The sequence below is a fragment of the Ostrinia nubilalis genome, chromosome 12 (assembly GCF_963855985.1).
Source record: "Ostrinia nubilalis chromosome 12, ilOstNubi1.1, whole genome shotgun sequence".
Classification (NCBI taxonomy): domain Eukaryota; kingdom Metazoa; phylum Arthropoda; class Insecta; order Lepidoptera; family Crambidae; genus Ostrinia; species Ostrinia nubilalis.
The window spans coordinates 4,651,203-4,677,582 of NC_087099.1; the positions used below are offsets into that span (position 1 = coordinate 4,651,203).

Sequence of the window (26,380 nt, forward strand, 5' to 3'; positions counted from 1 at the left end):
AAATACATATCAAATCGACACATCAATGACAAACAGCTGTTTATCTCTTTCTAACTCACCCATGGTGACGTATGAAAAAAGAAATAGATAATGTTTGGTCAGTACCTACTCATTCTGGCAACATTTTCATATGACGTCACTACCTGACTTGTGCCGAGTACATACAAGATTAAGAAAACAGCATGGCAATCAGCTGACAACTACACACACACACAGGCGCACGCGCACACACACACACACACACACACACCTGTCAGCTGATTGCCTATATTGCGGCCATGTTGTTTTCTTAAATCGTGTGTGCGCGTAATGTATGTACTGAGCACGTTTATTTTAAAGTTACGCCAAGTCCATGAGATGAGATACCTATCCTACTAATATTATAAACGCGAAAGTGTGTATGGATGTTAACATGTTTGTTAATCTTTCACGCATAAAATACTGAACGGATTTTGATGAAACTTTACAATATCATTTTTATAACCCAGAATAACATAATATAGGCTATAATTTATGACGATCTGTGACAAACTAAATTTCACGAGGGTGAAGCTGCGGGCAAAAGCTAGTATCTTATTATATCTATACTTGTACGCAATAGCTCTATCTCACTCTTACAAAGAGTGACCGAATGGAAAGAACGGTGGATGTCTCAGATTAAGTGTTAGGTGGATGTGCATATTACGTTTCGTTACTTTTGCTATATGAAAAATTTCTTTTTCCAAGGTAATCCTGAAATAGCCTATATAGCCCGATCTTTTTTTCTAGGTAGCCTAAATGGCTACCGGTAGCCGTTTGCATTTTTTGGTCGCCATTTGACCCCCGAAGGTAGCCTAAATGGCGATAATTCGCCTAATCTGGCACCACTGGTGTGTGGTGTTTTTTTTATTATTTTACCGACTGTCATCAGAGTCAGTCAGTAGTACGTCTTTAGTGAGATGATAGTCCTGAAATTTGATTTGTCTTAAGTGATTTGATCGATTAGATTCACTCAATATAAAGCAACAGACTATTATTTAATTTTATTAAAATTCAGAAAACAAAACAATCGGAATAAGCAAGTGTAAACAATAACGCTTGTCGTGCTGACGTCACGTTTTTAAAAGCATTTTACCTAATCTTAAATAACCTTGCGCACAAAAAGCAAATCTAGTATGAAAATCATCAAACTTCTTATGCTCGTAACTCAGTTCAGACTGAGTTTAGAGGTATACATGCCATAGTAAGTTTGGTTTACACTATTTTGTAATCAAAAAACAAAGTTTGGTCGATGGCCGCGCGAAAAAAAAAGACGCCACTTTCCATACAAAATCTGGCATTGCCATTTCAAGTGCCAACGTTTAGCCGTTTAGGCTGTGCGTTGATATGTCAGTCAGTCAGTCAGTCAGTTTCTCCTTTTATCTATTAAGACCTCTCTACGTCCAATTGCTCGTCAACCGCAGGCTCCCAAGCCTTGTAAAGGGCCGCCTCAACCAGCGTAACCCTATCAAGGCTCGCGAGTTGGATTCGCCTACCTATGAGCCTATCCTTGTTCGTCCCAGCCGATACTTGCTACTACGGTTGCTGCACCTCTTACTTGCACTCTTCTGGACGACTCTGTGTTATCCACTATGGCTGCCCCTCTTCCTTATACCCTCCTGTATGACTGCATTGCTTAGCCGTATGCCTGGTCCAAGGTTCAACGCCACAAAATAATTTATTTCTGTGTTTAAATCTACTGGCCTACAAGAAATCATAAACATTTTTTTCTCCTTTCAATCATCCAAAATCATCATGAATCTAATTACAAGGACTTGAAGGTATAATTTGTTCTTCGGTGTCAATGAATACTTGTGATGGTGTTAGGTAGGAGGAATATAATAAAATTACAAGTTTCATTTTAAAAAAAAATGACGTCCACTGCTGAACAAAGGTCTCCCCCAAGAAGGCTCTTTCCGCGACCTTCACCAGATCGGTGCCCAGTCCCGTGCCCACGCTATGTCTTTCGAGTATTTTTATGCCATGTAGTAGCGATACATTCAATTGAACATTGTAAAACATCGATATTGTAGCCGACATTACTGACATTGACAGATGTCGGTTGTCCGATCGGTAAAATAGCCGGTAAATCCGCGTCTGTTGTTGCGTGTGGAGTTATTGAAATTGTTTGCTATTTTATTGTTGGTTTTTAGTTTTTTACATCTACTGGCTGATAATTAGCTAAATTAAATTAATCTATTATTAAAAATGCCAAGAAAGAAGAACGGTTTCGATCTTGCAGACCTTGAAGGCTCCAGGTATTGACAAAATGTTGTCTTGTATTTACAGCTTTTCCTGTGCATTACTCCTGTTCCACTCTACTGCTATTTTAGGGATTGAAAATATACATCATTTTCCAGCATCAACCACCTGTCTAAAGGTCCTTAATCAAATTAAACATTCGTATAGTCTCAGTCTTTATTATTGTTTTCATACCTACTTCACTCAATTATGTTTCTGTATTTTCTTCAGTGACGATAACACTTGGGAGCCTGAAGAGAATCTGGGTGGTGCAGAATTGACAAATACTTACGATGATGCTCAGCAAAAAAAAGATAAAGATACTGCATCATCTGAAGTGTTTGATGAAAGTCTTGCCTCTCGCAAGAGGGGGAGGAGAGACAGGAAGAAAAGAGTTGAGGTAAGATTAGAAACTTAAATTTGAGACTTTTGGCTTGAGCGTGTTCATCTTCTAATCAAGTATGAGATGATCACTCAAGCTAGAAATCTCAGTTTGAAAATTGTGTTTAAAAACCGACTAACAATTAAACTGACTCTAAAAAGTAGAAAAATAACTGTTCTTTATTTAATTAGGACTATTGTGTATTTGGTTGACATTGACAGTTTATAATATTGTAACTAATTGTGGGTATACAAATAATAAATCAGTTATGCTTTGACTTGAGTTGATGTTGTATCTTTTAATGGCGACTGAGTAAAATTAAGTGATTGTAGTGAAATATGGCAGCCAATATGGCTCATGTGATGTTTCCTGGACCATTTAACCCCAAAACTGATAAGTGGAGTGAATATAAGGACCGTTTGCTGTGTGCCCTTGATGTGGCAGGGATTGGTGACAATGACCTTGACAAAGCTCGTTCTGTGTTTTTGTCTCAGTGCGGCAAAGAGACTTATTCACTTATTGCGTCGTTATTAGTGCCTATTCGTCCGACGAGTGTGCCTTTTAATAACATTTTGGAGGTTTTGGACAAATTTTATGAGCCTGAAGTGAATGAAATATTGCAAGCCGGGAAATTTCATAAATGCGTACAATCCAAAGACGAAAGCGTGCAAGAGTTTGTGGCGGCTATCAGTTTATTAGGCGCCCAGTGTAATTTTGTGGATTTGAAACGTCAGTTACGGGATAGACTTGTGTTGGGAGTGCGCGACGAGCGCCTGCGCCGCGAACTATTGAAGGCCAAGGACCTCACGTACGAGTCCGCGGTGCAACAGTGCCTCAACTATCAGGCGACGTTTCACGACATGTATCCTGAACCTGTCATCAACTCAAAGCTAACTCCATCCAATGAGTCTGAGTCTAGCGAGCCAATGGATATTGGTAAAATTCAGTCTGACGACTGTCGACACTGTGCCCGGCGTCATAAAGTGAATGAGCAATGCCCTTTTATGAAGGCTAGGTGTTTCTATTGCAAGAAATATGGACACATTGCGGCTGCTTGTTTAAAGAAAAATGCAAAGGTGCACCAGGTAGGATGTGATTGTGCAGAAGGAGCCAAGGACGATGTAAATGTTGGTTCAGAGCAGATGATGGGTATATACAAGTGCACGGAGAGTTATCGGCCGCCGATTACAGCCGATCTCTTGATTGATGGCGCATCTATTAACATGGAGATAGACTCCGGTGCCTCTCGAACCATCATGCCTGAAGAAACGTACAAGAAGCTTTGGTACACGCCTCCCCCTCTGAAGTCGACGGATGTGGACCCGTGAGCTCGTGACGTGGACCCGTGACCCGTTGAAGGTGTTGGGGGCCACACACGTTCGTGCAAGACTGGGCAATAAAGAAGCTCAGTGTGAACTCTTGGTGGTGTCTGGCAAAGGCCCCTGTCTATTAGGTTGAAACTGGTTTGAAGCCTTGGGCTTAGAAATCTCGGGAATTTGTTGGTCTGACGGTGAGGTAGATAATTTAGTCCGTCAGTTCCCAGATTTATTTAAAGAGACTCTCGGTGAATATAAGGGTCCCGCAATATCGTTGCATGTTCGAGCGGACGCTAATCCTCGTTATTTGAAAGCGCGGCCGGTGCCCTTTCCCTTGAAGCATCAAGTTGAAGAAGAATTGAGGCGCATGATTGATGCCGGTGTTCTCACTCCTGTCAGACATTCAGACTGGGCAACACCGTTGAGGTTGGTGAAGAAAGACGATGGGTCTCTGCGGATTTGCGGAGATTATAGGTCTACGGTCAACCCTGCAATTGAGGTCGATACATACCCACTCCCAGCAGCGGTTGAATCTTTTGTGAAGCTCAGTGGCGGACGAGTTTTCAGTAAATTGGATTTAAAACTAGCATACCTGCAGCTGAAAGTTGATGAGGACACGGCGAAGCTTTTAACACTCAACACACCGCTGGGATTGATGAAAATGAACAGATTAGCGTTCGGAGTGAATGCAGCGCCCGGCATATTTCAGGCCAATGCACTATCAGGCCTCGAGGGAGTAGCCTGCCTGCTTGATGACGTGGCCGTAGCGGGTAGAAGTCTGACTGAGCACAATGAGCGTTTGGTTGCAGTTCTTACAAAACTAAACGACTTAGGGTTTCATTTGAATCCGAAAAAGTGTGTATTTGCTACAAACTCAATCCACTTTTTAGGCCATATGATTGATGCTGAAGGCCTGCACCCATCGCCCTTGAAAGTCAAGGAAATTAAGGAAAAGCCTGTCCCAACTAATAAAGAGTCTTTGAGAGCGTTCTTAGGCTTGTATAACTTTTATGAGAAGTTTATCCCGGGCAAATCAACAATACTGGAACCGTTGTATCGACTATTGGAGGCAAAAAGACCCTGGTCTTGGGGTGAAGCCGAGAATACAGCATTCGAGCGAGCAAAAGAACTGTTGTCTTCTGATTTGACTCTGGTTAATTATGAACTTGACAGGGAATTATTACTTATTTGTGACTCTTCCAGCTATGGCGTAGGGGCTATTATTGCTCATGTGATGGATGACGGTACGGAGAGACCTATCATGATGGCTTCTAGGAAAGAAAGAAAGAAAGAAAGAAAAATATTTATTCGATGCAAGTAGGTACACAGCAAGATAATAACTAAAACTAGACAACAGAACGTCTACAAGCACCAAAATGGCATCAGCTCAGTATACGCCGTGACGGCAGAGAGCGCATCACGACCACTGGTATTCTGCGGATGCCAGTTGAGGTAAAGGGCGCAGCTCGCCCAGGAACAATCGGTTAACGTAACAAGTAATTTTAAACATAGATAGCCTAGACAGATTATTTAATTACATTACTTATGTATAGCTAAGATTCTAATAATAATTAATATAAATTAATAACTACAACCATGAACAAACAACTCATGCACAGAAATTAGTTCTTACGATTTTCTTTTTATGATATGAATGGTATTTCTATAATGCTATTATGTGTGCTTTTGAAGGTTTAAAAGATACTTTTTGTAATTTAATTTAAAAGAATTTAACGTGTGACAATTTTTAAAAGGCGGTGGTATATTATTCCAGCATTTCGTGGCAGAGTAACGGAAGCTACCACGAAATGCTGCGGTACTGTGGCTTGGACATCCAAGGCGTGAAGCAAGCCTCACACTCCGATGGGAAAATAAAAGTTTCTCATATAAATATGGCGGACTTTTAGTACGCACAACCCCAAACAGTAAACACGCGTAATGGAGTGCACGCCTAGATTTCATGTTAAGCAGGTTTCCTTGATTGAGAAACGGCGAGACATGGGCTCTACGCGGGATATTGAAACAGAATCGGGCGCAGGAATTCTGCACCCGCTGTATGACCTTTTTAGTGTAACCATAGATACAGTCGCCTATGACGGTATCGGCGTAGTTAAGCTTGGACAGAACTAAAGATTCACAGAGCTTAACTCTCAAGTCCACATCTAAGTAATTTCGTACATGGTATAGTACTTTGAGCCTATAATAGCAGTTCTTAACCGTCTCCAATACGTGGCTGTGAAACTTAAGCCTGTCGTCCATAAGGACTCCAAGGTTACGAGCTTCAGTTACCTGTTGGATAACCTCATTATTAATTGAGATATTAGGGTTGAAGTTGTTAATATTATTTATTTGTATGTTGGAACCAAGAACAAGAAATTTGGATTTTAGTGGATTCAAAACTAAACAATTTTTATTAGCCCAAGCACTAATCCTATGAAGGTCTTCATTGATTTTCCCCACCGCGCCGAGAGTTTCATGAGGCTTGAAAGACAAATAAATTTGCAAATCGTCTGCGTAGATGTGATAATTACAATGTATGACATTACTAGTCAAGTCAGCACTATACAAAATAAAAAGAATTGGACCTAATATGGAACCCTGCGGTACACCTCGCCTCAATAAGGTAGATTGTGAAAGTGATGGTATTCCACTTTCATCACTGACCTCCACGCGCTGTGATCTACAATGAAGGTAACTATAGAACCACCTTAATGCACCAGAATCAAAACCGTAGTAGGACATTTTAGATAGCAGAAGGTTATGGTTTAATGTGTCAAATGCACGAGAGAAGTCGAGAAGAGCAAGAATAGACCCACATCCCACATCCTGCCCCGCCAGTATATCGTCAACCACATCCAAAAGAGCAGTGGCTGTGCTGCGACCAGTTCGAAATCCAGATTGCTTTTGTGGTAAAATATTGTTAGCAGTAAGAAACTCTGTTAATTGTTGAGAAATGGCTTTTTCTATGATTTTCGACAAGAAAGGCAGAATGCTAATGGGTCTGAGGTCGTTTAGCTCGTTAGGATTGCCTTTTTTTGGGATTGGTTTAACAAGAGCCTCCTTCCAGACATCGGGGAAGATGCCAGACGCTGCAGCCGCATGAAAGAAGATATGGGCAAATAGATAAAGAGGCCCTAGCCATAGTTTTTGGATTGACTAAATTTCACGAGTTTTTGGCAGGTCGCAAATTTTGTATTATTACCGACCATAAGCCGTTGTTGGGATTGTTTAACCCAAAGAAACTAATACCGGATCAGATTTCGCCGCGAATGTTACGTTGGGCATTAAAATTGAGCGCTTACGAGTATGACATTCAGTATAGACCTGGGAAATCTTTGGGCAATGCAGACGCCTTAAGTCGATGGACAGCTGATGCGACTGCGGTGGACATTGAAAAGCCCGTTAGGGAAGTATTATTGCTCGAAGACCAACCAGAAGGATGGAATCTTGATGCGTGCACGATCTCAAGAGAAACTAAAAGAGATACGCTCTTACAGAAGGTGTTATTCCACGTTCTCCACGGTTGGCCGCGTTCTAACATAGATCCTGAGTTGCAGCCATTTTGGACGAGAAGGGAGGCTCTTTCACACAGTAAAGGGTGTTTACTGTGGTGCAACAGAGTGATCGTGCCTACGTCACTCCAGAGTGACGTACTGAAAATATTGCACGCCCCACACGCAGGCATAGTTCAAACTAAGGCGTATGCAAGAGGATACGTCTGGTGGCTGGCAATGGATCAGCAGATTGAACGGCAAGTGGCGGAATGTGTGCAGTGCCAGATGGTGAGGAACAACCCACCGCGAGACCCGCAAACTTGGATTATTCCCGAAAAGCCTTGGAGCCGCGTTCATGTTGATTTCGCTGGGCCATTCCAAGGCAAAACATTTCTAGTTTTGATCGATAGTTACAGCAAGTGGTTTGAGGCTGAGATTAAGCCTTCAATGGCCAGTGAGGCAGTGATTGCAAGTTTGCGGAAAATATTTGCTTCTCAGGGCTTACCGGATGTTTTGGTCTCAGATAATGGCAGGAATTTCACTTCTCGAGAATTTAATACATTCCTGAGGAATAATGGGATTAAGCACTTGTATTCCCCACCCTATCATCCCGCATCAAATGGCCAAATTGAGAGGGCCATTCAGACATTTAAAAACAAACTTAGGAAAATGGCCGAGGAGAGCAGACCTTGGTCAGAAAAATTGCCAAAAGTCTTGTATGCAATGAGAACTGTACCGAACAGTTGCACCAATAAGACACCTGCAGAAATGTTAAACGGACGCCGGTATAGAACAGCCGTGTCGTCCCTGCACCCGGACACAACCCCAACTAATGCCGACGAGCAGCTGGAGGCGGCGGCACAGCGCACACCATCTGGGACTTTTGTTGTTGATCAGCCAGTATTGGCTCGTATGTATGGGCCAGGCGAGAAATGGCAGAGAGCAGTGATCGAGATGGTAGAAGGGCCCAGCGCTTATTTAGTAAGGACGGAAGATGGTGAGCTACATCGTCGTCATGTGGATCAGTTAGTTGGACGAGCAGTTGCAACGGAACCAAGACCTGCTTCTGTGAGACAAACACAGGCGTCGAGTTCTACATCAACATCTTCCGACCCTCCTATTGTCCTTCCCCCACCTGAACAGTGGCCAGACATTATTGGCATTCCAATTACTGATTAATTAATTATCATTGTTTAATTAAGTGAATTCTTTAGTTTTGTTTTGTCTTTTGATTATGGTGGAAAGGTATATTGTGTATTTGGTTGACATTGACAGTTTATAATATTGTAACTAATTGTGGGTATACAAATAATAAATCAGTTATGCTTTGACTTGATGTTGTATCTTTTAAGGACAATAAAATTATAGGTATGACCATTATTGATATTCTCGGAGTCGGTGCCAGTCTGCCAAATGCCAAGCTCATGAAACATACTAAATTTACTGTGGGCCTGGGTTGAGTCGCCTTGGTCTACCTCATTATTGATTTGAATGTTCATCACTAATAAATATTAATTATGTTTCTTGTATTGATTTAATCTTTTTCGTAATTTTCAGGAAATTGAGAAACCTAGAGGCGTAGATAGAGGATTGCAACCAGAGAAGATTTTAGCAGCACAACTGCATAACAGCAGTCTATTCTTTTTGGTCAAATGGTAAGATATTGGTTTCATTATTACCCTTTTACCAACAGTAATCCAGACAAAGCAGTTTTATTGTTATGACTGCTCTAGACTTTATACACTGCTGTGCAGAGTTTGTTGCAAAATTGCATCTTATTACAACCACATAGGTGCTCTTGTATCAAGCTTGATGTGCCCTTGTCTGTACCTACTCAAATCTGCCTGATTAAATATTAGCTATCCGCCCGCGTCAAAAAAGAGCTGTTTTTAAGATTATCCCGGAAATTATTCCAATTTTTCTTGCTGTACAAATTATCTTTGGAACTGAACATTTAAAAAAAGAATTGGTAAAATTGATCCAGGCGTCGTCGTTGAGTTATGCGCTTATTTTTATATTATATGCGATTCATTTGTATATTATAGATTGAACTAATGTTGTTTATTTTTTTCAGCTGTATACTGGTTTTTAATGTTCTATTTATTAATGTTACAGGCAAGGCTGCCCAGACCTGGATGTGGTACCCGGAAAGGACTTAAATCTGCACCATCCTGAATTTGTGATTGACTACTATGAATCATGTGTGCCCTTCAGTGTGAGACACAAGATTGGGAAGACACCTAGGATAGCTCCAGAGGTTTGAAATTTATATTATTATCTACTGTTTCCTATAAATACATTGTAACGAACGCGTGTGACTCTGAATACAGCCTGTATTCAGAGTCACACGCGTTCGCGGACGCAAATAATACGAGTTCAGAGATGCCTTGTATTGTACAAAACTGCCACAGTATTCACAGAATTCATACATCAAAGAATGACGGAAATTCCCTTTTTCCACTTTGTATTATTCCTGAAATATAAGGTTCTCAACTGATGTTATTATTTATTACTTCATTCATGAAAGTTATTTATTGACCATGATAAAATGTAATTAAACTGCCCATTATTACAATTTCTGAAATGCCACAAGTGTTTTCAACCGACTTCAAAAAAGGAGGAGGTTCTCAATTCGACCCGTATGATTTTTTTTTTTCTATGTTTGTTACGCGATAACTCCGCCAATTATGAACCGATTTGAACAAATCTTTTTTCGGCGTATAGGTAATACCTCAAGGGTGGTCCCATTTCAATTTAATAATAGAAAAAACAACACCCAAGGGTGGAAAATTGGGGATGAACTTTTTTATACGCAATATCTCCGCCGATTATAAATCAATTTGAACGATTATTTTTTTGTTGAATAGGTATTATCAAAAGGGTGGTTTCATGCGAATTTGACGAAAATATTTCACCCCCAAGGGTGGAAAATTGGGGATGAACTTTTTTATACGCAATATTTTTAATTTTTAGTTTTTTTTTGTGTTCACGCATTTGAAGTCGGTTTTATTTTTTTAAAAATTTATCGCGTCGTACTATTGAAAAAGAGTTAAGAGCGTTTACGTCTAGCGTGGCATGTCAAGTTTAGGTAATTTCGATGCTGTTTTTATTCACACTAAAATAATTGTGACTGTGTGCGTGTTCTCACGCTCTATAGTCAAACCAAAATACTTTGATCCACCATCGTAAAAGTGTGCCAGGCTGTCAAGTGACAGCTCAAGGAAACTATAAAATCTTCAAATCTTCCAACACTGACTCCATAATTATAAATCATGGTATACATTAGTCCTAATCAATACGTAAATTCTTTATCAAATAGTAAATTGTCAAAGGTTTTTTACTATTTTGAGAATATTTTATACAGCCTATGTTCAGCAGGAAAAAATTTGAATTTTAATGGTGAGAGATTTTTTCAAATCGGTTCTATTCAAAACAAACTTTTTTATCCGGAAAATGCATAACATTTCATACCCACCAGGTACGGGGGCAGCTAGTGGGTTATGTGGGGTTCTTCCTATCAGAAAAGGTGGGTAGCCCCTACACCCACTAAAAACCTGACTGTTTCTGCCATGATCCATATGAGTGATAAATATGAGGGAACGCGGGACTTCGCCATTGGCTGTTGCCTGTAGTATTCGTCCTTAGCCGCCACCAGACACCTCCATGTCTAGCGACCGAGGCCTGTTAGGAAGGGACAGTTGGAGACCATAAGCTGTCCTCTTGCGCCCAGGGTGTCGGCGGCGGATAACCGGAGTGTCGGCTGAGGCCTCTCGCTCCCCCTTTCCACTGCTTCTTTCTGTGAAAGAACACTTTCACAGAAAGTAAGCACACTATACCATAAGATTATTTGTCTCATCATATACATATTTTATACTAATGTAGACATTGTTTCCGAAAGCGAGCGGGTTCATTCCGTACCTGTACGCTTCATGAGTTCTCTAGAAAAAGCTGAAAATCAGTGTTCTGCCCTTTTGAGGGTAGTGTTTATACTGAGCTCTTTGCTTTTTGCATCGCTGCGGCACACATCACTCTGATGCAGGGAACTATTTGAAACGCTAGTCATCTTTATCTTATGATGATTTGTCACTTTTGTTATGTTGCAACTGTTGAAATTATTACTAACCTGTGTAACAAAATACCAGTGGTGTCACCTAGTATGTTTCTTGACTAACTAACTTTATTTCGATATTGAATTGAATTTCAATAGCAACTATACATAATGTGTGTGTTAAAAGCATTAAAAAAAGTGTGTTATAACAAATAAACAATTTATCTATCTATCTCACGCCTCTTCCCGATTGGTAGGGAGAGGTCATTTCCAACCGCCGCTCGTTCGCTTAGGCTGGGCACTGTTGGAGCGTGTCACGTCTGCTGCGGTGACTCACGTGCCAAGACTGCAGTGTTAACTGAAAACCATCTACAGGCTCTCGGCCTATACGGTGGAGGAATGGCCCGAAGCACCCATGGCCCGGTAGAACCTGGGTCGCCCTTTGTGTGAGGCGATCATGCCGTCGCACCCACTCCTCTAATACAGGCAGAACTGCCTCTATGGTGCGACGTAAAATGGCAATGCCAGATTTTGTATGGAAAGTGGCGTCTTTTTTTTTTCGCGCGGCCATCGACCAAACTTTGTTTTTTGATTACAAAATAGTATAATAAACCAAACTTACTATGGCATGTATACCTCTAAACTCAGTCTGAACTGAGTTACGAGCATTAGAAGTTTGATGATTTTCATACTAGATTTGCTTTTTGTGCGCAAGTTTTGTAAGAAATTGCAACAAAATATTGCGCTATTTTTTTATTGCGCTGATTCTGCTCCATATTGATGTCTGGAGCCTTTAATGGATGATATTGTTTGTTTACACATACAATCTCACTATTTTGTTGCAATTTCTTACAAAACTTTGCGCGCAAAAAGCAAAATCGATATTATTTATGCCATTCACACATACTTTCATAAATTAAATAAAAAATTTCGTAAATTTAATATTTATGCCAGTCACACATACTTTCCCAGTTGTAGCTACAGGCTTTCTCACAACTTATGACAAATTAGAAAAATACATCCCAATTATGCCTAGTGGGGACGTACACAAATATTGACGCAAATGTCATCGTGCATGACATACGTAAAGTAAAAGTCAAGTAAGACCAGATGAACAGAAATATTATTAATAATTCGTACGCGTGGACCTCGTTTTACTCCTTAGTTCGTAAAATCTGTTGTTTGATATCATGTTGATAGATGGCGTTTCACGGCTTCCCCCGCATGAATATTTACGAACGTCAAAAACAGTAGTTTGTCCAGCGCTGTAGATTTTAACCAATGACGATAGATTGCGCTTTTTAGACACATCTTATTTATTTATTGAAATTTGTTTGTCACATATCGTCATAAATTATAGCCTATAATTATGTTAATCTGGTTTATAAATAATAATACTGTAAAGTTTCAACAAAATCCGTTCAGTAGTTTTTGAGTGAAAGAGTAACAAACATCCAGACATCCAAACTTTAGCATTTATAATATTAGTAGGATTGTTATAGGTCGCCACTAATGACAATATTTTTTTTCCCATTTATCCTCAGTAGGGACATAGTCAGTGTCCACAACCGGGAATAGACGGACCGCGGATACTATGCGGTATCCAAGAATTACCTCAGCCTATGCCTCAGTGATATCATGCGTTGCGCTTTTTTGAACAGTAGGATGCTTCACGACTACACAGCACTGTGCCATACTCGAGCCCCATATAGGACCATGTAACGCGCGACGCAAAAGTATAGTCAGCGACTCAGTGCCTCCGAGATTAGGCATCAACGCGGCGGTAGCCAAAAGCTTAAGGGTGAGACGATTCAAGTGGCCGTCAAATGACCACTGTCCAACTAACTACAATCCGAGGTACCTACCGCAAAGATTTTCCGACTGTAATATGTTGTGTATGTTCCCCCAACTAGGTGGGATCCTGCTGGCAGAGCATTCCTATTAACTATTCTGTAACCACCTATTTATGGCAAATAAATTATTAGTATTATTCCTCTTTATAATATTAGTAGGTATACAATTATACATACATAACTTGCTGTTCCAAATTTTCGTCATTCGTTTTCGTTTCATCGCTAACAATAACTTAATTTTATTTTTCATTACGTCTGAAATAGAATTTGTAGTAAAAATAGACTGTAATGAAAAATAACAATAAAATATTTTAATTACCACGTGATCGCAAAATCTACCACCAAGATTTTGCGGATACACTATAAAAGTCCAGCTACCTGTCAAAGATCAACGTACGCGTGACACATGTCAGCAGAGCACCGAGCGACGTGACCTCACTCTGGAACGCCTCGAGGCGGACTGAATTTGAACGATTCGTGCGCGGCGTTTTATAGTACTTTTCAAATACTCATAGAAAAAAAATAACAATGAATTATTTTAAATTTCAAAGTAAATATTTTAGATAAGATATTCTTCTATTATATTAAGCTATTTTTGTGTTGAATAAAGGAAGAATATTGGTGAAAAAATCACTCTGATTTTTGGGTATTTCACGTTCTTTTAATTTGTGATTTCTTATTGTAAAATGCTTAAATCTAAAAAATTTCTCAGATAACTAAAAAAAAGATAGCCCAAGGATCTATGCTATAGGATATAAATGTTTGTTAAATCGTTTTCACAGTATTTTTATAAAAATTTCAGCTTGGAAACTGACGCTAAAGTGGAAATTTACAAAACCTGTGTGGACTTATCTTGATAGAATTCTTAAATGCTAAACTAATCGCAATATTTTCTCAATTAACTATTTAGACGACGAAATTGCCTAACTATTTATGCCTATAACATATTTGTAGTATTACTTGTTAATGATTGTAACGAGTTGAAAAAGTACTGTTTTTGCGCCAAACGGCGTAAACGCTCTTAATGAAGTAAGCGCAAAACAAAGCTGTAGTGACTTGGTATATCCAGATTGTATAAAATATTATTCACAGCTACCGCCAGAACCTGAGCCTGAGCCAGAACCAGAGCCAGAGCCGGCGCCAGAACCACAACAAACACCGATGGAGCCAATGGACGTGTCTAACACTGAACAGGACCAAACGGCAGAATCAGCACTGTTGAACCCAGGGGAACAACCAGGTAAGAAACTTTTTATAAGTATGTAATTTTATTCTTTAGCCCTGGTTTCCACCAAATCGGAGCGGAGCGGAGAAGTGTCGAGCCATCAAAATTTTCTATGACATATGATTGGTTATTCAACAAGCTTTGGTGGAAACTGGGCTTTATACTCAGATCTTCCTTGATTATCTTATAAGATGAGAAATCATATTTTTTCAATCTGTAATTACATTCAACTGAATGTATCTGCTGGTCATTAAATGCCCTGATTATGCTTTGAAGGGAGTTATTGGATTAAGGGGTGATACTACCTGTAACCTTTATTCCCATCTACCCCCTTCGGGTGCGCAACGGGGTGGTGATTGGCACTAATAGACGGTGTTTACCACCCCGGTGGTAAGTGGCACCTATTTAGTTTCATCTGCTCCCTTCCAAAAACCTTTATTCCCATCTACCCCCTTCGGGCTTGCCACCGGGGTGGTGATTGGCACTAATAGGTGGTGTTTACCACCCTGGTAAGTGGCACCTATTTTGATTCATCTGCCCCCTTAAAAAAGGGCCTAAGTTCTGAATAAAAGATTTGTATTTGTACTATACCAACCTATAACTCCAATTAAACTAAGTAGGTACACATTTTTGTCGTTGGATCCTTCATTGCAATAGAAATTGGAATCAAGCAATATCAGAATATAAATTCTCTTTTCAATTAACTAATTATTCCTTTATCATTTCAGCCCCACCAGTAGAGCCTCAAGAAATGTCACAAGACCAAATCCCATTGCCTCCGAGTCAACCCTTGGATGTGCCAGTACTGCCAGTGAACTGATTGTCGTTCTACAACGCTAGTAATAACGATTACTAGTGTTGATGTTGGTGGATATAGTAATGAAGTTTGCTGGATATTCTTAAGATGTTAAGGTACATTTTTGTATTTTATCAGAAACGGTCATGTGAAAGTGCAATAAGTACTGACAAGATTTTTTTGAGGATTGTTCATTTTTGAGGTATCACTCCGAAGTAACAGCTGTAATGGACTACAAGCTATGTCATAGGCATAAAAATATTTACACAATAAATAAATTATAATAAAGTAGATAAACCTAAACATAATGTATGCGATAGGTCCATTTGCACATATATTTTGAAGCGGAAAATTAGCCATTATGCTATTTTTAGGTTTCAAAATGTACATCGACCTTATTGTAATAATATTTCTTATCCACAAACTATAATTAAAAATAAATATTTCGTTTTTTTAATACTTTTTAAGGCAAAAATAATTATGTAATGAATAAAAGGACAGTAATTTTGCAATCTCATTGTTATATTTCATTATCACTTACATTAATCCCTGTAAATGCATCAAGTACATACAAATTCATTCATATTTCACTTACACTAAGAGTATCGATAGACTTTGGCATGACTTCGTTGAAATTATACTAAGAGTAACTTCGAATAAAGGCAAGAGCTTGGTTTAGTCCTAAAATCTATATGTAGACTAAGAACAGATTTAACGAAACTATCACTAAGGGGGTCAAACGGGGTCCACGCATACGAAGTCGCGGGTGGTCGCTAGTGATTTACAAAATAACATTTAGTTTCTCTCTATAGTTATATTCTAATAACACTACAATTCACACTAATGCAGATTTTCATTTCTGTATACGACTTTAGCTTTAGCGGGTATGAAATCTTACTTTAGCCATTTGTAAAACTTGCAGGAAGATCACTGTTATAGAAAATGCTTGGCAAGAACTTATTCAATATGAGAATAGAAGTCTTATTATGCTACTATTATGTACGTAGGCTACTAATGTAATCCCAGACTACAGAATCGTTCACTAGCACCATTATTTGTAATATGGACTTTAACGACATGGACATAAGGGACTATTGCCTAAATTCGAAGTAAAATCGGGCTAACTTAAAGCTTATTAAGGAACGGGGAGATGGAAGCGAAGTCTTCACACTCGGGGATCAGTTTGCCCTTGAACTTGATGCAGGATTCAGCGCATAATGGACCCTCGAACCAGGCGCCAAGCATCTTTTTGCATTGCGCGCAGTTTTCGATGCAGATCTCCATTGCGTCGTAGCCGGTTGCTGTAAAGAAATAAAGTGTGAATAGAGGTTTATGGTAGCCGCCGTAGTAGGTGGTATGTTAGTAGTTAAACCGCCTCTGTGGTGTAGTGGTAAAACCACCTGCTTCAGACGCAGAGGTCCCGGGTTCGATTCCCAGTGAGGGCAGATTTTTCTGTTCGGTTTGGTTGGTGGTAGGGCTTGTTCCAAGTCCGCCTGGCTAGCTACCACCATCTTACCTAAGTCATGTCGCCATAACAACAATGTTAACAGCATTGTTGTGTTCCGGCAGTTAGAGGTAAGATAGTCAGTTCCTCTGTGGTTTAGGATTCCGGGTGAAGCTCGCTTCCACCTTCGGCCTGGTCATCACTTATTATCAGGTGAGATACAAGCCAAGAGCTTCCTCGGTGTGGATAAAAAATCACTGGATGTAGTGGCCAGGGGAGTCTGGATGCCCTAGTCTTTGAGCCACCATACATCCAAGATCTTAGATCAGGCTGCTAGTGAGGTGTCCACTATAGATTTAGCGCTTTACTCGGTTGGAGCCTGAGGTGTGGGAGCGGCACGGGAGGGGTGACATTGACATATTATGACTTTACAGAGCATACAAATCTGACGCATGTCTGAAGCATATCTCACGTTTGACATCTCAAAAAGCCGCCAAAAGGGTTCCCGTGCCGCTTCCATACCTCCGGCACTAAGTGCTAAATCTATAGCCACCACAATCACGCAGTGTCAATTTTCGAGACGGTCAAAAACGATAAAGGAAAGCAAAAGGCACCCTACTAACGTCTCCACTAGTAGAGATAGTAGGACATTTTTTCCATTTATCGTTACCAATAACGATTATGTATGCTTTTCCGTACTGCAGTAGGCTGGATGATATTGAAACTGTTTCAAATACTGAAATTAATGCATAGCATCTGAATAGTTCTGGCAGAGCTAGAGCCCGTTAGGTGTACTATATCCAACACAATATGATACCAAACAGGCTTACGGGCCTCTTTGTATTGAATCTATATCAAGACCCTTATTCAATCCGCGATTCATCTATAGAGATATTTTTGTATTTGAACGTGAATTAGGGCAATACAAAGTTCTCTTTGAATGAAATATGAAAGAATACCAAAAAATACGTGCCCTAGAAAGCGAAGAAGCATATCAAATATTCTTGAAAAGTTTCGTTTCCACAAAACAAGGATACAATAAAGCCTACTACGTTATTCAGGTTAGTTTTACGAAAATCGAAAAAAGAAGAAGTTTGTATTATTTACGAGTAAAGTTTGCGACGGATCTAATATTGACGAGTTCCAATAGTATACTCACAGAGCACGTGTTCACAATTGAAGTGGATCAGTAGACCCGATTATTAACGTCCTTTATTTAGTACAATGTAGGCACTGTAGTAAATATTTTTTTTAATGCATAACAAGGCATACAGTCCACAATTGCATACAGTCTAGGATGGTACATAATTATCTGCCCTGTAAGTGCCTATTCACTCTCGTCTTGAAAAGACCCGGATAGTCTTCGGGAAAGACAGCAGCATGCAGCGAATTCCAGTCCCTAGCTGTTCGCATTATAAAAGAGTCATCGAAACGTGGAATGTTAACAATATAGGGATGGTACGCTAACCTGCGTCTGGTTCCCCGATGATGGAAGTACATACATAATATAGCATAGTAAATACATCAATCTACCACATAATTACTCCGAATTGATTTTGAAGTTGTGTAAAAGCCATAAAGTCCACCGGATTTATTTGTCATTTTTGTTTGTTTATTTAAAAAGCTGTAGACTGTACAAAAGTTGTACAATTAATTCCGTTGTCTATGGAATTGTGCCTAATTAAATAAACGAATTCTATTAAAAGAAAAATAAAGACAATTTTCTTTAAAGATTAGCCTGCATATTAAGAATTATTAAAAGACCGACCAATCAAAAGGACAGTGTGCGCGAGCTCTTAGCTTTTTCGCCCAGTGGTGTACTTTTTTTTAAATTGTGTAAGTACTGAGCATTGCGGAGTAATCACACTGTATTCTGCCTCCACTGTAGCGTGTGTGAACTATCACAATAGCGCGTTCAAGTACACTGTCATCACGAGGTCAGGTGTAAGCGGCTAAGGCGAAATTGCGCAAGCCAGGCGAAAGTAAACGGCCAAATTGCAGATTGGGGTCATTGCCTCGCGTCTTCAATCCGTGAGGCCCTTTTCACATGTCCCGGTTGCCGGCTAACCGGCGCCGGGTACCCGGTGGTGAAGTGTATGGGCATGCCGGATTAATTACGACGGTACATGTGAAAGCTACGTACCATGCCCATATTGCCCATACACTTCACCACCGGGTATCCGGCACCGGTTAGCCGGCAAACGGGACATTTGTGAAAAGGGCCTAAGGGCTACATGGATGCTGGGAGACGGGAGTAGATGATATCGTGTCAACTACGATTGCCTCGATTATTTCCAGTTGTCCCCCCTAGCACTGTGTGACAACTGGCAAGAAAATTCTCAGTTGTCACCTCGGTTGTTTTTACCGGACGCCTGCTGTATTCCATCCATTAGATTTGCTTTTTTTCTACATTTTGGTCTTCCTCCTACTTTTTGTAAAAATAACGCGGGATTAACTAACCATTATTGGTAATTTGCAACAGTACATACGAGAATTATTGCTACGGTCAAATTTCAGATAATTCCAGCTTATAAAATCAAAATCAAAATCAAAAATATTTATTCAGTTTAGACCACAAGTGGCACTTATGAACGTCAATAGAAAATAATAAAAAAAGAAAAAGGTAGCCCTTATGGGGCACTTTACATGTCTCCTTATCTTTTGGGCCCTACCAGCGCTTCGAGACAAACATATGGCAAGTGCTGAGAAGAAACGCCGGAACAAACTCAATCACCACTTATTGCCAGGAATTATCTAACGGTAAGAATAGTCAAATTTAAGTACATCAAATATGTGCAGACTGAACTGACCACGCATCCTTGTCATCAATATAGTCTCGAACCTTGTAGTACCCTTTGGACATAAGGGTATTTTTTATATGTATCTTAAATTTGTTTATTGGCAATTCGACAAGGTTGTGTGGTATTTTGTTAAATATGGTAATACATTTCCCCAAGAATGAATTACCTATCTTATGCAACCTAAATGATGGAACAGCAAGTTTATTCTTATGTCTCGTGTTAAATGAGTGGACGTCACTTTTCTTAGTAAATAAATGTATATGTTTACGGACATACATAATGTTATCAAATATGTATTGCGAAGCCATAGTCAATATATTGATTTCTTTAAAAACTTCTCTAAGCGAGTCACGTGGTTTAAGACCGTATATTGCCCGAACAGCTCTTTTCTGTAAAATGAAAATTGATTCTATGTCTGCTGCTGAGCCCCACAGTAAAAGACCATAAGACATAATACTATGAAAATAACTAAAATATACAAGCCTTGCTGTTTCAACATCAGTCAAGTTTCTGATCTTTCTCACCGCAAAGGCAGCTGAACTAAGTCTTCCCGCCAAGGCAGCAATATGGGGGCCCCATTGTAATTTACAGTCTAGGGTAATACCTAGAAAGACAGTAGAGTTTATCAGTTCAATGCGTTCATTATTTACTGTAATATTAGTATTAACTTGTTTGACATTAGGCATAGTGAATTTTAAACATTTGTTTTTTTTTGCGTTTAATAGCAAATTATTAGTTGTAAACCAGTCTAATACTTTGGAAAGAGCATTATTCACGTCGTCAAATATTTCCTGACGCCTGTCAGTTTTAAAAATTAAAGAAGTGTCATCAGCAAATAATACTATCTCACAAAGGTCCTTTGAATAAAAAGGTAGATCATTTATATAAATCAGAAAGAGCAATGGTCCCAGTATTGAGCCTTGGGGCACTCCCATTTTTAGGGGGGCGCCCGAAGAGTTAGTTCCGTGAATATTTACTTTTTGTAATCTGTCTGAGAGGTAAGAGTGTAATAGGCTTAAGGCCTTGCCTGATACGCCATAATGTTCTAGCTTAAATAACAGAGTTTGATGATCAACACAGTCAAACGCCTTCGATAAGTCACAAAATACACCAATAGCATCTTTTTTCTCCTGCCAAGCATCGAAAATGTGTTTGATAAGAGCAACCCCTGCATCGGTCGTACTTTTCCCTTTTGTGAACCCATATTGTTTTTCATGAAACAGTTTATTTAAGTTAAAATGAGACAGTAGTTGATTGAAAATAATTTTTTCAAATATTTTACTGAGCGCAGGTAGTATCGATATAGGTCTAAAGTTGGATGGGTCACTTTTGTCTCCTGCTTTAAATAATGGTATGATTTTACTATGTTTCATCAGGGTAGGGAACTGACCTTCGTAAAAATCTACAAGCCATAGCTACAAGGAAAAATCATAGAACATCTACATGAGTGACTACTTACTGAGTTCAAATTCTTCACTCGGTTAATATCACGTTGCTTCGAAGTCTCAAGTGTGACTTTAGCCTTATGTTAGCGTATCGAACTTGGCTTCGAAAACAAAAGTAAATGACGAGGGTATGGGTTGTACGGCCCATAGAAATTTCCATTAGTTCTAATAAAGTTTCATACATACAACATTAGTTGCAAGTCTGAAATTTGAAACTAAGCGTATGTTCCATCTTCCACCCCATGCATTATGGATGAGCCTTAGACTATGAAATTAAAATCTTCTATAAAAAAAACTTTCTTTCAGGGTATTGCTTTAACAAATCAACTTCAATATTAATTTATTTCCTCCGAGCTGACACATATCTTGTTGGACAAGTATAAACTTTTTTCTCAAAGAGTCAAAGAAACTATTCTCAAATAGAGCCTACACTACTTTTTGTCCGCAGAGGACATTCTACAGGTGTCGTTTGATATTCTTTCAGTGCATGCACTCCTTTACTTCAAAGAGTAAGGTGATTCTGAAAAAAGGTGACATTTCTCCTTCCAAATTTCATTCCAAAAAAATAGACAAAGGAGAGCTAATCTCTGATAAGAGACTAGCTTTTGCCCACAGTTTCGATCATGTCACTGAGGAATAATGTAGCTCTCTTTTGATGAAAGAATATTAAACATCGGTTTGAGCTTACTTGCTACAAACTTGCAGACTACCAATCTAGTATCGTAGTATAGGCAGGTACTACTCGTAGTTGTAGACCATACACATATATGATACATTGAAACATAACATCCTATTAAAACAAGTAGAGTAGCAGTGACGTAACTAAGAGGAAAAATTACGTATAAGCCTTTGTATTTACACTTAAGTACAATAAAAGGTTTTCCTGATTGAATTGTTAGTTAATAGACTCTGCCTCAGTTGCACCACCTTAAATTCAACCGTAAGTTTAACTGTAACCGGTGTTTTTATATGGAGTTTGACAGACTTGACGTTTGTTATAGTTAAAGTAGGATGGTGCAACCCCGGGTCTGTATTTTTTGGTCAAATCAAAACGATTTCGATTTATCAGTTCTTTCTATCTCTCTCATTTAATAGCATCCAATAAGTAAGTACCTACTACCTAAAAGGGCGGTTTATTTAGCTATTTTGCAATGGCTTCTTATTTCAGCAACTGTGAACACAGCTATGTTCAAACAAGGTATCCAAACATTGACACCAAATCGTATACCCGTAGTGATGTGCAATAGACCAATGTTTGGTTGAAAAGTGAATCGACATAACTGAGGCAGTAATTCATTCTTTGTCCTATTATGTCTTGGTTCAGAATAAGTAGTTACGCGTAGGTGCGGTTTTAAGAAGCTCTCAGGTGACTTTTTCACAGTGATCGATAGATCTTCATTAGTATGTAAGGCTTTTTCAGGGCACTTATATAACGTCCCAAATATAGCTTGCCCAGATTATTTGAGGATATTTTTTCACATCGTAGCGCGCGCGCATCTCTTTAATTCTCTAATTCACGGTCTACGTGACAAGTCGCCAGTGCGTGCTAGCTCTAAGAGAGATAGATAGAGCTGATTCGAAATCGTTTCGCTGAATAGAACCTCTTTTTCGTGTCATACCGATCGCAGGGCTGGCCGCAACGTTGCCGAAGTTGATCGCCAAAGCGAGCACGGTGAAGAGGGCGAGGGCTGCGGTGAATTTGGTGGCCATTTTTAGTTGATTGTCTGAAAATTAAAAAAGTTGAATGATGATTTGTCATACTGGTCAGATATCGCATGATTAACATACGCGGATTATAACAAAAACAATCAATACATACGCTCTCTATTATGGCGTTTAATGTTAATGAATTAAAAATGATTACAGAAACAAAATAAAATCTATAATTTACAATAATATAAAGTTTCAACTTTATTATTCCATTCACGAATAAAAAAGAAAAAATATTAAAATTATTTACAAATTGTTCAACGCATTATTCTACCAATATTCTATCTAGGTACATAATATTGAAAATTTGAAACAAAAGAAAACCAAAAACTTACCAAACAAAAACAAAACAAAATCACTACGTTAACTTATTCATTATCACTTATCACAAATCACATGCGAAACCAACAACGACAAGAAAAACAATTGACAAAAGCACAACATAAAAACTTGAAAATTTAAATTTGGAACTTTGGAATTTTCTAGTCGATACCAAGTAGGTTCTGTTACACGACCAGCGGCAAATGAGGCTTGTTTAAATATGTAGTGACTATATGCGAGCGGTGGGGCGCCTGCGCAGGGAAACCCTAGGAAACGGATCTGTACCTTTGCGAAAGACGAAAGTTCTAAGTAGGAAGTTCAAGAATCAGCGGCTATGTTAGCGTGGATGGGGTTGAACAATTTTGGAATAAATATCAAGCGTTTATTTAAAATTGTAACAAAGAAGTATTTTGGTGAACTTAATACCTTACAGAGTTCTCTACCAGCAAAACTTTTGGGGTAGATAATGTAGGAATAAGCAGGCAGGTTTTAGATTAAATTACAAATGGGTTAATCAAACTGAGTAATTAACTTGATAATTTGTACTTGGTTTATTTTAGAATCAATGATAACAGACAAATGAAAATTTAAATATTATTTTTAAAATATATCCAGTTCATAAAAGTTTGTCGTAGTTTTATTTTTTTTTTGCAAAATATTAAGAAACCAAAGCTTTTATTAAATATTGTATGCGACAGCGGTTCACATGCAGACGTACTTATCTTAACTTTGCGTAATCTAAGTTTCTAAACAAAAAGCTCATAGTACTTCAAAGCAATATCTCGCATCTTTTGTATCACATAACGTTTGAATAGGAATAAAAATTATGTCAAGACCAAAGTGAAATACCAAACACAGTCAAGGTTTGCTCATCTTGGAATGTAGGACTGCAGTTCAAGGCTATAAAAAGTTTTAAGCATTCACAACGTCATTTTCGCGTCCGTGTTACGTAAAGAAATGACTTTGATGACTCATAAGGACTTTTAACAGTTACGAGTTAAACTCCTATCTAATTGTGTAATATTGTGTAACTGGGTTTTACCTCGTGCACACAGATTTTTGCAATCATTTCCCACTTCAGTTACAGTCAATCAGTTATCAATCGAAATCATTGCTATAAAAACCTTTATCTACGTTTATGGTCATGTATTGTAGAAAGTACAAAAATTAATACGCTTAATTGCACACGCTGTCACATAAAAGGAAATAATAGTCGTATCAATACAATTCTTTCATATCCGTGTGAAGTGGGTAGCCTTCAGTGCTAGCCCGGGGCGGTCGCATGTGTGGATGATACTCTTTGGGCAATTCAATAAAGATTTACCGGCGAATATTAACCGCACGCGAGTTTCACCGGAATGTAAATATTATGATGGCTGCAAGGGAAAATATTCCCATGGAAAAACCGCGCTATCCAAAATTGCGCTTACAAAATACGACCCTCGCGCTCCACGAGCCAAGATGAATGTAACACCGGTAATATTGGAATGTTTCATATTTCCAATTAGGATACAGTTGCAGAATCTCCCACATTTAGGACAAAAGCGTTTTACTTCCGCGCCGCTGGACAAAAGTCAAATGTAAATAACCTCTAGGCGCGAGTCGTGTGCTAAGTAATTCATATCAACTGTTTGTTACAACGGGGAAGAACCATCGACAGTGCGACACGACATCAGAAGTCAGTCATGACAGTAACTGCGCAATGTATTCTTTCTCGAACCGGCAAATGTTTTTTATTTAGGAAGCGGATTACGTTATCACACGATCGGTTCAAATCTCGATAAATAAGACTTCCTAATTATTTACAAATAATCCGGATACAGTGGCATGATTGATAAGCAGACATCTCTTGTGGAGTCAGTTCCGCGTATGAAATCAGACGCACAAAAAACTATCCAGTTTGGTACGTATGTAAAGTGGTCATTTCGAGACAGGTTTTATTTTTGTCTCCTAGTTCTGTGAACAGATAATTCGTTTCTTGTTCGGCTCGATGTGTATTACGTTTTTTAGGGTGTCAACGCCCTTAAATTACCGGAAATGTTGTGGTTAAGTTGACATGCACGCGTGTATTTACATTCCATTAAGTTTTTAATTGAATGGCGGAGCGAACGATCGTTTATTTTTGTACTATCGGACGAAATGGAAATATGAATGCTGTTGTTGGGTGGTTTTATGTCTTAAAATAGAATTCCCATTGCTGAAAATATTCCCTTTTCAACCTTATAACTTCTTTATTCATATACGATACACATACGTCATCATATCCGCCAGCAGCCATCTTAGCATTAATGTCGTAGCTCGAAAGTAAAATTTTAGTAAATAAGCGGCTGAATTTCTAGAGACAGTTTGTCTTACACTTAATAACAATGCTGGTACAAAAAAGCGACCAAATAAAAAAGATAAAGGGTTTCAGGAAAAGACTTACTTATAGACTTGAAGTTGTTGCTGGACTGCGATGGAAGGCAGAGTGTGAAGATGGAAGGATACTGGAGGCTTTTTATACTGCTAATCCATTAGGATCCTCACTGGACCATGGTAAGCAGCGGGAGACTTCCATTATCTTTATGGACTCTTCTCTCTTAATTTGGTACAAATATGTGTAACCAATGTAGCATATCTTACGTGGGCTTTTATTCTGAAAAAAAATACTTCGAACACTATTTAACTCAAGCATAGATTCAAGCCTTTGATTACCTACCTACTTAAAAAGTTAACGTCATCAAACAAGTTTGTGAACGACCGATGCGTGACGTGACCGAATGTCAGATTTAATGATTTAAGGCTGAGTTGCACCACCTTATTTTAACCGTGACCGGTGTATAAACCCAGTATACTGTATATAGATGACCCACGCTGAACTGTCCCGCCAAACTCAATGACAGGGGGGCGCTACCATCGTTCAACTTTATGGTTTCCAACATGGCAAAAATCGGAACCAGCGATTCGGTATTGACGGTGGCGCCCCGCTGTCAATGTCATCGATAGGACAGTTCAGTATTTTGGAACTATAGAGTATTAGATTTTGTATGGAGTTTGACAGACTTTTGACATTTGTTAAAGTTAAAGTAGATGGTGCAACTAGGTGCAACCCAGTGTAAGGCTGAGTTGCACCACCTAACTTTGATTGACCGTAACTTTATTATTATTATTCTGTCTAATGGGACCGTAACTTTAACGATGACCGGTGTTTTCGTATGGAGTTTGACAGATTGTTGACGTTTGTCAAAGTTTAAGGTCACAGAAGATGGTGCAACCCAGCCTTAGATATATGTCCAGTATTGTCCAG

General features: G+C 39.0%; 2 protein-coding genes across 3 annotated transcripts; one reads left to right on the top strand and one right to left on the bottom strand.

Annotated features, from left to right (window-relative positions):
* The first annotated feature begins 2,091 nt into the window (after positions 1-2,091).
* On the top strand, positions 2,092-15,890 carry LOC135076816 (chromobox protein homolog 1-like). Its single transcript, XM_063971264.1, has 6 exons — positions 2,092-2,276; positions 2,491-2,659; positions 9,009-9,106; positions 9,567-9,708; positions 14,445-14,592; positions 15,306-15,890. Exons 1-6 carry the CDS (start codon positions 2,227-2,229, stop codon positions 15,395-15,397), a joined length of 699 nt encoding a protein of 232 aa, XP_063827334.1. The 5' UTR covers positions 2,092-2,226; the 3' UTR covers positions 15,398-15,890.
* On the bottom strand, positions 15,889-25,550 carry LOC135076817 (eclosion hormone). Of its 2 annotated transcripts, none has more exons than XM_063971265.1 (3): positions 25,520-25,550; positions 22,683-22,787; positions 15,889-16,674 (listed from the first exon to the last, which is right to left on the bottom strand). In XM_063971265.1, exons 2-3 carry the CDS (start codon positions 22,771-22,773, stop codon positions 16,499-16,501), a joined length of 267 nt encoding a protein of 88 aa, XP_063827335.1. In that variant the 5' UTR covers positions 22,774-22,787; positions 25,520-25,550; the 3' UTR covers positions 15,889-16,498. The 2 variants fall into 2 exon arrangements, with proteins under 2 accessions (XP_063827335.1, XP_063827336.1); XM_063971266.1 differs by lacking the exon at positions 25,520-25,550 and adding an exon at positions 23,109-23,560.
* Between the last annotated feature and the right edge of the window lie 830 nt (positions 25,551-26,380).

Coding starts and splice junctions, on each gene's coding strand:
- LOC135076816 (XM_063971264.1), top strand. CDS start 2,227: ATGCCAAGAAAGAAGAACGGTTTCGATCTTGCAGACCTTGAAGGCTCC. Junction 2,277..2,490: donor GCAGACCTTGAAGGCTCCAG/GTATTGACAAAA, acceptor TATTTTCTTCAG/TGACGATAACACTTGGGAGC. Junction 2,660..9,008: donor ACAGGAAGAAAAGAGTTGAG/GTAAGATTAGAA, acceptor CGTAATTTTCAG/GAAATTGAGAAACCTAGAGG.
- LOC135076817 (XM_063971265.1), bottom strand. CDS start 22,773: ATGGCCACCAAATTCACCGCAGCCCTCGCCCTCTTCACCGTGCTCGCT. Junction 16,675..22,682: donor TGCGGCCAGCCCTGCGATCG/GTATGACACGAA, acceptor ATTTCTTTACAG/CAACCGGCTACGACGCAATG.